The following is an 11,588-nucleotide window of genomic DNA, read 5'->3' as shown; positions in this document are numbered from 1 at the left end:
CTCCCATCATGCCACACCAGGAAACAGGAAAACAATATCAGAGAGATGGGGAGGCCGCAGAGGCTGTGCTAGAGTGGCACTTTTTTGGTGCGAGAGCGGGAGGGGTAGTTTACGAGTGGAGTCCAATGTGCTTTGATCCCCTACGGCAGCCGGAAGGCGGTGACGGAAGCCAAGGCCGCTTCTAGTCTTGCTGAAGTGGCGTCGTGACAGCGGCCACCAGCAAAGGCCGACTCTCGATTTGGGTTCGCAAGAAACGGAGTTATCCAGATGAGAGGATGAACTTACTTTAGTGACCCAATGGAAATGAATGTAGATATCCTATTAACAAAAGAGAACGTGACTATTAAACAGTGATTTACTACCGGTCTGCAGCTAATTTACAGGTAGACAGTTTCACTGAAGGTGAGGGAGCATATGTAGGGAAAAGGTCAGATTGAAGGGAAGTAAGAAGGCTAAGAGTTTGGCAATAAGTATATGCTTTAGGAGGAAGTGCGTATCAGTAATTGAGAAAGGGATACTTCTTACTCGTTTCTCCATCCCTTTAAGAATTATTACTACCTGGGGTGCCTGGCTGGCTCAATCGAAGAGCATGTGACTGTTGATCTCGAGGTCATGAGGTCCAGCCCCACCTTGGGTGTAGAGATTACTTAAATAAACTTAAAAAAAGAATAATTAATACCTAATGGCACTTATGAGTTAGGCACTGTTCTAACAACTCTATGTGCATATATATATATATATATATATATATATATATATATATATATAAATTCTTAAAACTCCTACGGAGGTTCTAGACATTTTGAAGCTAGGCCCTGCAGCTTCTCCTCAGGCTTCTTGGAACGCTCTGGTAGCTCAGAGCAGCCACATAAGAAGTCTCACCACCTCGCCATGCTGAAGAAGTTTCATGTTGACACTCTGGCTGACAGTTCCAGCTTTCCCGTCATCCCCATCAAGGTGTAAGATATGCAAGAGAAGCTCTCCAGACCAATCCACCTGCCTGCTGAATATCACTAAATGACCCTAGCTAATGCCACATGGGATAGAATAGCTGCCCAGCTGAGCCCTGTCCAAATTTCTTTCCCATAAAATGTGAGCTATAAGAAAGTGGTTACTTAACAAAATACAAACAGTGAGCTCGGTTCTCTCATTCTTGTTTTACAGATGGGAAAACCGAGGCACAGAGAAGTTACTTTATGCCAGGCACTATACAAGGCATTGAAGGTACAATTATCAATAAAACAGATACAGGCTTCTGCCTTAGCAGAGCTCACAGACTTCCTCGGAAGTCAGAAAAGTATCTTTAAAGTTTCATGAAAGTCAGGGCACCTGGCTGACTCAGTCGGAAGAGCAGGCAACTGTTGACCTCAGGGTCATGGGTTCAAGCCCCACATTGAGTGCAGCGATTACTTACATAAATAAATAAGTAAACTTAAAAAAAATTAAAGTTTCATGAAAATCATAAAGGGGCATGTAAAACTTGCTGTGGGAGCTCCTAGTTAGGGCCTCTACCCAATTCTAAGTGGTTGAGAGAGGGCTTCTTGTGCAAGTGACCTTTCAGCTGAGATCAGAATGATAAGTAAAAGTTAGCCAGTAAAGATTGGTGGGATTGGAGAGGAAGTGTTTCAGGCAGAGGGAAAAAAAATATATGCACAGGACCAGAGACCTCAGTGCACTTCAGGAATGTGAGGAATTAGTGTATGGCAAGAGTTTAGAGTTTGCGGTAGGGAGCATGAAAAGGTTGGGCTCAAGGGAGAAAGTCTCTGTAAACCATACTGTAACATCTGGACCTTACTCTGAGGACAATGAGAAGCCTTCAAAAGGTTAAGTCAGGGGAGTAGCAGGGCATTTTTGTGCTTTAGAAAGGTCACTCTGGCTGCTGGGCCAGGAATGGACTGGAGGTGGGCAGGACTATATGCAAAGAGACCGTTAGGAGGTTCTATTATCCAGGCGAAAGAGGATGATAGTTGTAGAGGTTAAAGGAAGTAGGTAGATTGAAAAGATTTAGTAATCAGTTAAATATGAGTAGTGAGAAAAGAGAGAAATGAAGGTTGGCTGCCAGGTTTCTGGCACGAATCAATTGGGTACACCCTGTATGTGCTGCCACAGCTGATAGTATTTTTCTTATCATAGTGATTATCACACTGTATTTTGTTATGAGAAGGCAGGAGCCATATTGGTCATCTTAAATGACAATGCCTAGCACACAGTTCCTGCCTAGCACGGGTGGCAGTAAGCATCCAATATTTATTGAACTTAAATTTAACTGAATAGTGGTGCTGGAGGAGAAACAGGTTTGGCCGGGGGCCGGGGTGGGGGTGGGGGTGGGGGTGGGGAGGGGAGCTGACAAGTTCAATTTAGAACATACTATGTTTGGGGGCGCCTGGGTGGCTCAGTTGGTTAAGCGTCCGACTTCAGCTCAGGTCGTGATCTCACAGTTTGTGGGTTCAAGCCCATATCAGGCTCCACACTGACAATGTGGAACCTACTTGGGATTCTCTCTCCCTCTCTCTCTCTGCCCCTCCTCCACTTGAACTTTCTCTCTCTCTCTCTCTCTTTCTCTCAAAAATAAAAAAAAATGAAATAATTAAAAAAAAAGTTTGTAAAGAGGGTGGTAACTGAAGAGTACAGTAAAGGGAGATTCATCTAAACCTCCATCTAAAGGAGGCCATCTAAAGATGGCTGAGACTTGAATATGTTTAAAAGCTAAGGGGAAAGAATCAATAAAGAGGGAGAGGATAAAGTGCAGGAAAGACGGCAGAAAAGATAGAACAGGATGAGACTGGAACACTTAGAAAACACCGGATGAATGAATGATGAATAAATGGGATGAAGTTGATCACTATTTTGGAGGTGGGAAGGAATAGTTGAGGGGTAGGGTTCTCCGCAATTTGAAAGTGGAGCGAACTAAGGAGGAAGATATCACTGAGGCCCAATCCCAGTCCTGGGAACCAGCCCTCAGATCGTGTGTCAGGGGGGAGGAGAGTTGGCTCTCTGATGTCACCAAGGGGGAGGTGTACTCCCTACCTACCTCTCCAAAGCCAAACAGCCTCACATTGTGCAGTGGGGAAACTGAAAGAAGGGGAAAATAAGAGTGGTTAGGTAAGGAGAAAGCCTCAGCATGTGTTTTAAAGCTCTGGCAACTGACAGAAGTCCATTGCCACCTTCCACCGAGGAAAAGCGGACAGCAGTGCCCCCTTCCTCCCTCCCCCCAAATGCTATCGTAGCACCCTGTGACCTTGTCCACAGGCCTTGATTCAACTGTAGCAAATTTATTGTCATTAGTTAGGATCTGTCTGTAAGCTCCAAGAGGGCCAGGGCTGTGTCTGTCTTCCTCTCTCTTATCTCCAGTGCCTGACACTGTTCCTTTCACACAGGAGGTGCTCAGCCAATCCTTAGTCACAGCATGAGTGAATGAACCCACACACTGAAGAAGGACTCCGCCCAAAGGGCTTTCCTACAGAGGGTTGTTTCAGGCCTCTCAGCTCCCAAAACACATCCTGGATTGAGAGGATGGTGGTATTTACACCTTTTCCTCTAACTTGGAACCCCTCTGTGTTTCTCCCAGCCACTTTCTCTTCCTCTCTACTTTCGTCTTATTGTTATTGCTCTGGCTCTGTTTCTCTGTCTCTCTGTCTCTCAGAGTCTGCACAGGAAGCACGCCGCTTTAGGTCTGAGGCTATTGGTAACGGAAACATTGGTGCCTGTGTAAATTTCATAAAGGTCACAAAGTTTTTTTTTATCTTTGTCGTTCATTCCTGTCTCTTTGCCTGTGTTCTGTCTCAGACCTGAGTCTTTCTCATCTTCTTGGGTCCAGCTCAAAAGTCCTGCCACCACCACCCAGGACCAGCTCCTGCTGCCTGTGGATTTGCTGATGGGCCTCAGAAGGTACTTGGAGGAAAATCACAAAGCTAGCCCCTCTCCTCTGATTTCCTGCCTTGCTGGCCTCATAGCTCTGCTGACCACATCCTCTCTCACCTTACTTATATAGTTCCTCACCAGTCACATCCCCCAGGAGTTCTCAGCCCCCCAAACCTGTCACTGACACCCACCCGGGCTCTCTGCTTTACTCTCTGCTCTCATTCTGAGCTCCCTGACCTTACCTTTCCCCCAACGCTGTTCTTGGAACCATGTCCCTCTGCTTGGAAGCAGCCAGTTGTGTCCTTTTCTGGATCTCCAACAGCTCTTTTTCCTACAGGTGACAGTACTGACCACAATGCTGTCAGGCCGGTGGTGGCCAAGTACCTGGGGGAGCCTCGGGCTGGGATCCCGAAACCCTTCTCAGGGATCCCAGCTCTGCGCCCTCTATGCCTTCACTTACACTGGGGCAGATGGCCGGCAAGTGTCCCTGGCTGAGGGGGACAGGTTCCTACTGCTTCGAAAGACCAACTCAGACTGGTGGTTGGCAAGGCGCCTGGGAGCACCCTCTACTTCCCGACCCATCTTTGTCCCAGCTGCCTACATGGCAGAGGAATCTATCTCTTCCCAGAGACCAACCACCATCACCTCCAGCCAATCCCTCTGGATTCCTGGTAAGTACTCCCTTCACTTCCCTACCTCGCCAGCTTCTAGGAATTATTGGAAGGATCTCCCTCCCTCAAAGCTGACCCCCTTCTCTTATTTACCTCTGGTCAGCCTACTTTTCCTTCCCATCACGGTGTCCCCCATTGCCCCTCCTCCTAGTCTCAAGCTTTCTAGGTCTCATGTACTTTTCCACAGCCTCCCCCGCTTTTGTCTTCCCCGTGAACCCCTGGGATGACTGATGCAGCCAATATCACCTCTCTGATCACCTGCCCCCCCCCTCCACTCTTCCCATTTCTCTGTTTCTAGGGCCAAAGTTGTTTCCTGGCTCCCTGGAGGAGCTGCACCTGTCTCAGGAACCCCCAGACAGAGCCCAGGCCACCTCTAAGCAGCCTCCTCCTCTGCCCCCCAAAATGTGTAGAAGTGTCAGTGTTACCAATTTGAGGCCTACCCTTCTGAAGCCCTTTCAGGAAGGAGCAAGTGGAAGATCCCTCTCTCAGGAAAACTTGCTGACAGAGGCCAATGCTAACCCGGTGAGTCACAGCTCTTCTGAGTGCAGTCAGCAGTTATTTACTGCTGGGCCTTGTTCTAGGCACAATGGCAAACAAGGCAGACAGAATCTTTGCCCTCAAGGGATTTCCATGGAGGTGACAAACACACAAACCAATAACGGTTGGTATTGATAAGTGCCACCAAGAAGCATAAATATGGTAGGGAGTGATGGAGGGGATCTGGGAAGGCATCTCTGAGGAAATGACATGTAGTTGAATCTGAATGAGGAGGAAGAGACTGCCATGAACCAAACTAGGAAATGAGAAGGAGTTCTAGCTGAGGGATAGCAAGTAGCAAAGATCCTGAGGATACACGGAACCTGGCATGTGATAGAGGGACAGTTAGAAAGCCAACTAGCTATGTTGTTCTCACTTCCTCCAGATTCCTGGCCCAGGGCAGCATTTTTCCTGTGTCCCATCTTGCCAGCTCAGGTCACCAACAAGTCCCATTTAGAGCTGTAACTCCCTTGCTCTTCCCGAAGACTCAGCTCCTCCCCTCTCTCTAACTTGCTAGTGGATGAAAAATGGCCCCTCTCTCATACTCCCCTAGCAGGGGTCTCTGACACCTCTCCCTCTCTCCCCTATCAATCCGGAGGATGTGAGGGTGGGGCACTCCCCTCAACCCTCCTCCCCCCGCCCCCCCCCCCCAGAAAAAGCCGGTTCCCCTTTCCTGAGGCCCTGGGGTAGGGGCGGGGTAGGGGAGGAGGGAAGTTGGCAACAGGAAGTGAGGAGAAAAGCAAAGACTAAGGGAGGGAGTCAAAAAAAAAAAAAAAAAAAAAACCAACCAGCTGGGGACTGGGGTTTCTTCCCCAGTACCTGGGTCACCCCAGCCAGGAGCTGGGGGTAAGAAAACAGTGGGGGAGAGAGGAGGAGGTGGTTAGGTGGAGAGAAGATTGGGGACGAGCACAGGCAGAATAACTACCTTTTTCTTCCCCCTTTGCTGACAGGCAAGACCCCAGCCCCTCATGTCAGAGCACCCTGTGTACTGCAACCTAGTGGACCTTCGCCGCTGTCCCAAGTCTCCTCCCCCAAGCCCTGCGTGCCCCCCGCTGCAGAGACTGGACGCCTGGGAGCAGCACTTGGACCCTAACTCTGGGCGCTGCTTCTACATAAATTCGCTGACTGGCTCCAAGTCCTGGAAGCCCCCGCGCCGCACTCGCGTGCGAGAGATGGTGAGACTTTCCCTCCAGCTTGTTCCTTTGTCCCCTCAATATCCTTCTTTTCCCTACTGAACCCCAAAGTAGTGTGTTTTCTCTCTTGGGCCCCATAAGAAAAATGTAAGAAGGGTGTTGAGACCGGGTTGAGATGGCATCTGGTCTAGCTTTACTCCCCCCATCCCCCAACCCCAGAACCTTGGCTCCATGGAGGGGACGCAGACCCGGAATAGGGGCAACGGTGTCCTGCAACCTCAGACAAAGGGCTCAGAATCTGAAACAGGGAACCCAGAACTGCTTGGCCCCCAGGTGAGACCCCCCCCTTCCTGATCGCATGCAGGAAAAGTCATCTTTTTACTACTCTCTTTTATGCAAGACATTCTTCTTCCTTACCCATCACACCCCCAGCCTCTCACCCACATCCGCAGGCTTCTTCCCCCTATAGCCAGGAACTCCGAAGTTCAAGTTTCCTCCACTTGTTCCTCCAATCCCCTCCCCCAGGGTTCACTCTCCCACTGCCAGCTCTCCTCCCAGCTCCACCCCTCAGACCAGCCAGCAGCCTTGCAGCCCACTCGACCTCTGCCGCAGGTCTTGGACGACCCCCATGTAAGTGTCCCATTTCCTTGTGCAGGCCAAGATCCTCACTGCCCTATCCCCCAATTCCTGCTCCTCTAGATACATCTTCCTCTTTCTGCGTGTTCGCTGGGTATCCTCTCTTACCCAGTCTCCCCCATCCCCCAACTGTAAAGGACCTCACTCCTGGGACACCTCCTTGGGAACGCTGTGGCCGCCGGGGGGGGGGGGGCGCTGGGTGCCTAATTGATACCCCTCGCTCCACTTCTCAGGAGGTGGAAAAGTCGGGTCTGCTCAACGTGACCAAGATCGCCCAGGGGGGGCGCAAGCTCAGGTGACGAGAACCGGGAATACAGCTGGGGCTTGGGCGTCTAGATTCTGTATTGTGGAGCGGAGTGCGGGGAGAGCGCCCTCCCCACGTGATTCTAAATGACTTTTGCACTACTACCACTACCGCCCCCCACCCCTGTAGGAAGAACTGGAGCTCATCTTGGGTGGTGTTAGCAGGTAACAGCTTGGTGTTCTACCGGGAGCCGCCGCCCGCCGCGCCCTCCTCAATCTGGGTGAGTGTGAGGGAGGGGAGGAGGGGGCGTGCAGGAGGCGTTTGGGCACTTCTACTCCCGCGAACTGTGGGGAGGAGGTGGGGAGGGGGAAGTAAAGGAAAGAGCACAGCCTCCCACGTCCTCGCAGTCCCCGGGGTGGGAGGGAGGCAATGAGGGGAACAGCGCCGTTGGCCTCAGTTTCTCCCAATTGCCAGGGACCAGCGGGTAGCCGACCCGAAAGCAGCGTGGACCTGCGCGGGGCAGCCCTGGCCCACGGCCGCCACCTGTCCAGCCGCCGCAACGTCCTGCACGTGAGTGCCCCTCCGCACGTCCCCAAAGCTCCACGCGACCCGAAAATGCGCTCCCAGTTTCCCGCGCGGGTGTCCCGCTCGGCCTCCCTGCTTTTTATGCCCCTTCCCTCTGACTGAAGCCCTTTCTCCGCTGGCGGCTCAGATCCGCACGGTCCCCGGCCACGAGTTCCTGCTGCAGTCAGACCACGAGACCGAGTTGCGAGCCTGGCACCGCGCGCTGCGGGCGGTCATCGAACGCCTGGTGAGCTGGATGGGAGGTGGCGGGACGGACCCCGGGCACAGGGAGTGGGGAAGAAACAGTAGGATTCTAGGCTGGTAGGAGGCTGGGTGGTCTCGGTGTAGTGCCCTGGAGTGGGGTGGGGGGAACGCGGAACCCCGGCAGCGGGTTAAGGTCGAGCTGCGTCGAGCTGAGGGTGCAGATTTCACTCTTCTCTCTCCCAACCTCCTACTCGCTCCGCCCCCCCCGCTCCCCCCTCCCCCGCCGTTCGGTGTGTAGGATCGAGAGAACCCCCTGGAGCTGCGTCTGTCAGGTTCGGGACCCGCAGAGCTGGAGGAGCTGAGCGGCGGAGAGGAAGACGAAGAGGAGTCGGAGCCGGTGTCCAGGCCACTGCTGCGGATCGGCGGCCGCGGGAGCTCTCGTGAGCGGCCCGGGAGGTCCTAGGGTGGGCGGGGCCCGGGAGCGCGTCTCCGGGCTCCGTCCGGGCGTCGGCTCTCAAGCCCTGGTGCCACCTGCCTCCTGCAGGTCGGTGTCCTGAAGGAAACGAGCAGAACCGCGTGCGGAACAAACTAAAGCGCCTTATCGCAAAGAGACCATCCTTGCAAAGCCTGCAGGAGCGTGGTCTGCTCCGAGGTGAGGTGGGCTGAGCCGGCCATCACCCTTCTCCTTCCTACTTGCTGTAATATATTTGCAGGCACTTTTATAGTCCTCATCTGGGCATCCGCCCACTTTGCGGATGAGAAAATTTCAGTGAGCAGAGCTTCCCGGAACTAGGTCAGTGGTCTTCAGAGACCACTACTGTCCCCTACACCTGTTATTTTTTGGGGGGAAGGGGTGTACCTCCTAGAGTACAGGCCTAGAAAAGGCAGCCAGGAGGGCCAGCCCAACTTTAGGGTGAAAACCTGTGCTGAGAAGAGCTTCCATGGGCGATGCTGCCACTGCTTCCCAACTCGCCTCTTTGCTTCTCCAGACCAGGTGTTCGGCTGCCAGTTGGAATCACTGTGCCAGCGGGAAGGGGACACCGTGCCCAGCTTTGTGCGGCTCTGCATTGCTGCTGTGGATAAGAGAGGTCACTTTCCAGAGACCGCACAATCCACCCCTTCCAACAGGCCAAGGCCTGGAATTCCCCACCTCCCCCACCTTAGTCTCCCTCCTGCATTATTTCTCTCCACCCTTGGGTCTCTCACCAGTCCTCACCACATACAACTTAGAGCGGGAATCCTTATCTGCTCCCTGCCTCATCTCCTAGGTCTAGATGTAGATGGCATTTACCGAGTGAGTGGGAACTTGGCGGTGGTCCAGAAACTTCGCTTCCTGGTGGACAGAGGTGAGAAGACTTACGGGCGAGTGGTGGTACTAAGAATTTCATGCCTCAGAACCACAGGCGGTTCTGAATGAGGGAGCTGACAGAGCAGGGAGATCTGGCTAGAACTGCATGACTTAGCTCTTGATCTCTTCTCATCCATGTTGCAGAGCGGGCGGTCACCTCCGATGGGAGGTATGTGTTCCCAGAACAGCCAGGACAAGGTACTTACGTGGGAGGCTCCTTAGACCCTTAAAACATCCGACATCCTCCCTGCTCCCTGTGGATCTCCCCATGTCTTGCTCCTGGGAGGGTTGTCCCCAAGCCCACCTCTGCTGCCTTGACCCTCTGTGGACCTCCTAAGTATTCCTGTGGTCTTCCTTACCTGGATTTTCTCCCAAACTCCTGACCTCTCTGTCTTTGGCTCTCTCTGGACCTTCATAAGCCCTGAGCCCTTCTGCACATCCTTCTCCTCCCAGAGGGCCGATTAGATTTGGACAGTGCCGAATGGGATGATATTCACGTGGTCACTGGAGCACTGAAGCTTTTTCTCAGGGAGCTACCCCAGCCTCTGGTGCCCCCACAGCTGCTGCCACATTTTCGTGCTGCCCTTGGTAAGGGATGAGAGCTTTGGGTAATACCCTTGGTACGAGGGTGGGGCCTGGAAGGTAAAAAATAGAGATTCCCTTACATTCTTCTATTTCATCCTGAGTACAAAGATGGAAAATAACTTAAAATTTTTTTTAATGTTTTATTTATTTTTGAGAGAGAGTATGAGTGGGGGAGGGGCAGAAGGAGAGGGAGACACAGAAACTGAAGCAGGCTCCAGGCTCTGAGCTGCCAGCACAGAGCCCGAAGTGGGGCTTGAACTCGTGAACTGTGAGATCATAACCTGAGTTGAAGTCAGACGCTTAACCGACTGAGCCACCCAGGTGCCCCGATAGCTTTCAATTCCCGTGCCAACTCCAGTTGTTTTTTTGTGAATGGTTAGAGGGCTAAGTTAAAAAGAATGCTAAAGCTGCAGTTGAGGGGGCTGTCTGGCTGGCTCAGTCGTCAGTAGAGCTTGCGACTCTTGATCTCAGGTTGTGAGCTCGAGATTTCTTAAAAATAAAATCTTGAAAAAAATTAAAGTTGCAGCTGGGCTCAGTAAAAAAGAAAGCAGTGGTAGGTTAATCGTGTCTTCCATGGGCATGGGAAAGAGTAGCGAGTTTACCCCCCTGCCTAAGGATCTTCCTTGGCCTCACCCCTATGCCCTTCCCTTCATTCTTTCTCTCTAGCACTCTCTGAATCAGAACAGCGCCTCTCTCAAATACGAGAATTAATAGGCTCAATGCCCACGCCGAACCGTGACACCCTGCGGTACCTCCTGGAGCATTTATGCAGGTCAGGAAAACCGAATGTCTTTGTGCATGCTGAGGGAAGGTGGAGTGGGGCAAGCAGCAGGGACCCTGTTCAGATGCAGTAAAGGTAGGAAACACCTCCCTTCCTCACCTGTTTAGTGGGCAGATGGAGGAAACAGGCAACGTCTGTTCGGGGCATCGAGTGGGGATCAAGAGAAGCCCAGGGATGCTTTGAGAGAAATGAGGGAGATTTAACCTCTCCCTTCCCTCTGCCTCTTTGTCTCCTGTTGGGACAGTGGTCATGGCTTATGTGGCTGACCTGGGCCTGGGTGGTGACTTCTGAAAGAGGATAGCCATTTGAATTAGAGTCTCCCAATCTGTGAGCAAAGAGGACTGTAGAGGCAGTCTCTGAAGCTGGGAAGAGGCGAACGTATCCTAGGTTGTATCTTCAAGTTGTGCTTTCAAGTTGAAGCTTTCTCTACTGGTCCTGTCTCCTTTGCCCTTGAGGCTCTCTGCTTGGTTTCCTTCAGCCACCACAGAGAGAGGTCCCAAGGCGAACTCTTTCCTGCTCACACCGTTGAAGGGTTAGATTTATTTGAAGTGATGAAGCTGCTGCCTTATAGCCCCTTCTCTTCACCTTTGCCCACAGGGTGATAGCACACTCAGATAAGAACCGCATGACCCCGCACAACCTGGGAATCGTGTTTGGGCCAACCCTGTTTCGCCCAGAGCAGGAGACATCTGACCCAGCAGCCCACGCTCTCTACCCTGGGCAGCTAGTCCAGCTCATGCTCACTGATTTCACCATGCTTTTCCGTTGACTGGTGCAAGGAAGAAGAGAAAAGGTGTTCCTCCTGATCTCTGTTGGGTGCCCTTTGGTGGGGGTGGGGATAGTGGGTGTTCTGTTTTGAGGACATCCCATTAAACCCTGTGTCTCCCATATGAGTGTCTTTGTGAGTCTGACCTGAGGGATTTGGGATGGAGCGAGGGAGCCTCCCTAAAGAGGGAAGTGGGTGGATTAAGCCTTGCTTCTCTTCTTTCCCTGCCATCACCCCTCCCCTAAGAGAGTAACTTGT

At 52.2% G+C, this 11,588-nt stretch overlaps 1 protein-coding gene across 8 annotated transcripts; it reads left to right on the top strand.

The window, feature by feature from the left end:
* The first annotated feature begins 59 nt into the window (after window positions 1–59).
* On the top strand, window positions 60–11,452 carry ARHGAP9 (Rho GTPase activating protein 9). 8 transcript variants are annotated; one of them, XM_023257165.2, is made up of 20 exons: window positions 60–383; window positions 1,165–1,224; window positions 3,787–3,888; window positions 4,199–4,532; window positions 4,831–5,054; window positions 6,020–6,244; window positions 6,422–6,535; window positions 6,728–6,832; window positions 7,072–7,133; window positions 7,272–7,362; window positions 7,557–7,652; window positions 7,795–7,893; window positions 8,149–8,290; window positions 8,395–8,502; window positions 8,840–8,938; window positions 9,119–9,196; window positions 9,343–9,396; window positions 9,652–9,786; window positions 10,450–10,555; window positions 11,162–11,452. In XM_023257165.2, the coding sequence occupies exons 4-20, from the start codon at window positions 4,217–4,219 to the stop codon at window positions 11,331–11,333; spliced, it is 2,226 nt and encodes a 741-aa protein (XP_023112933.1). In that variant the 5' UTR covers window positions 60–383; window positions 1,165–1,224; window positions 3,787–3,888; window positions 4,199–4,216; the 3' UTR covers window positions 11,334–11,452. The 8 variants fall into 8 exon arrangements, 6 of the variants coding, with proteins under 6 accessions (XP_023112933.1, XP_023112934.1, XP_019690693.1 ...); XM_023257166.2 differs by having other exon boundaries at window positions 60–402; XM_019835134.3 differs by lacking the exon at window positions 1,165–1,224.
* Window positions 11,453–11,588: the final 136 nt, after the last annotated feature.

Source organism: Felis catus, chromosome B4 (assembly GCF_018350175.1).
Source record: "Felis catus isolate Fca126 chromosome B4, F.catus_Fca126_mat1.0, whole genome shotgun sequence".
In the NCBI taxonomy this organism is placed as follows: Eukaryota; Metazoa; Chordata; class Mammalia; order Carnivora; family Felidae; genus Felis; species Felis catus.
Note: the sequence above shows the minus strand (reverse complement) of the source record. Positions and strands in the feature narration are given on the sequence as shown.

What these genes read in the sequence shown, in the direction of transcription:
- ARHGAP9 (XM_019835134.3), top strand. Translation starts at nt 4,217, where the DNA reads ATGCTGTCAGGCCGGTGGTGGCCAAGTACCTGGGGGAGCCTCGGGCTG. An exon ending in AGGTCTTGGACGACCCCCAT is followed by an intron (nt 6,833 to 7,071) that starts GTAAGTGTCCCA and finishes TCCACTTCTCAG; the next exon opens with GAGGTGGAAAAGTCGGGTCT. An exon ending in TCGCTTCCTGGTGGACAGAG is followed by an intron (nt 9,197 to 9,342) that starts GTGAGAAGACTT and finishes TCCATGTTGCAG; the next exon opens with AGCGGGCGGTCACCTCCGAT.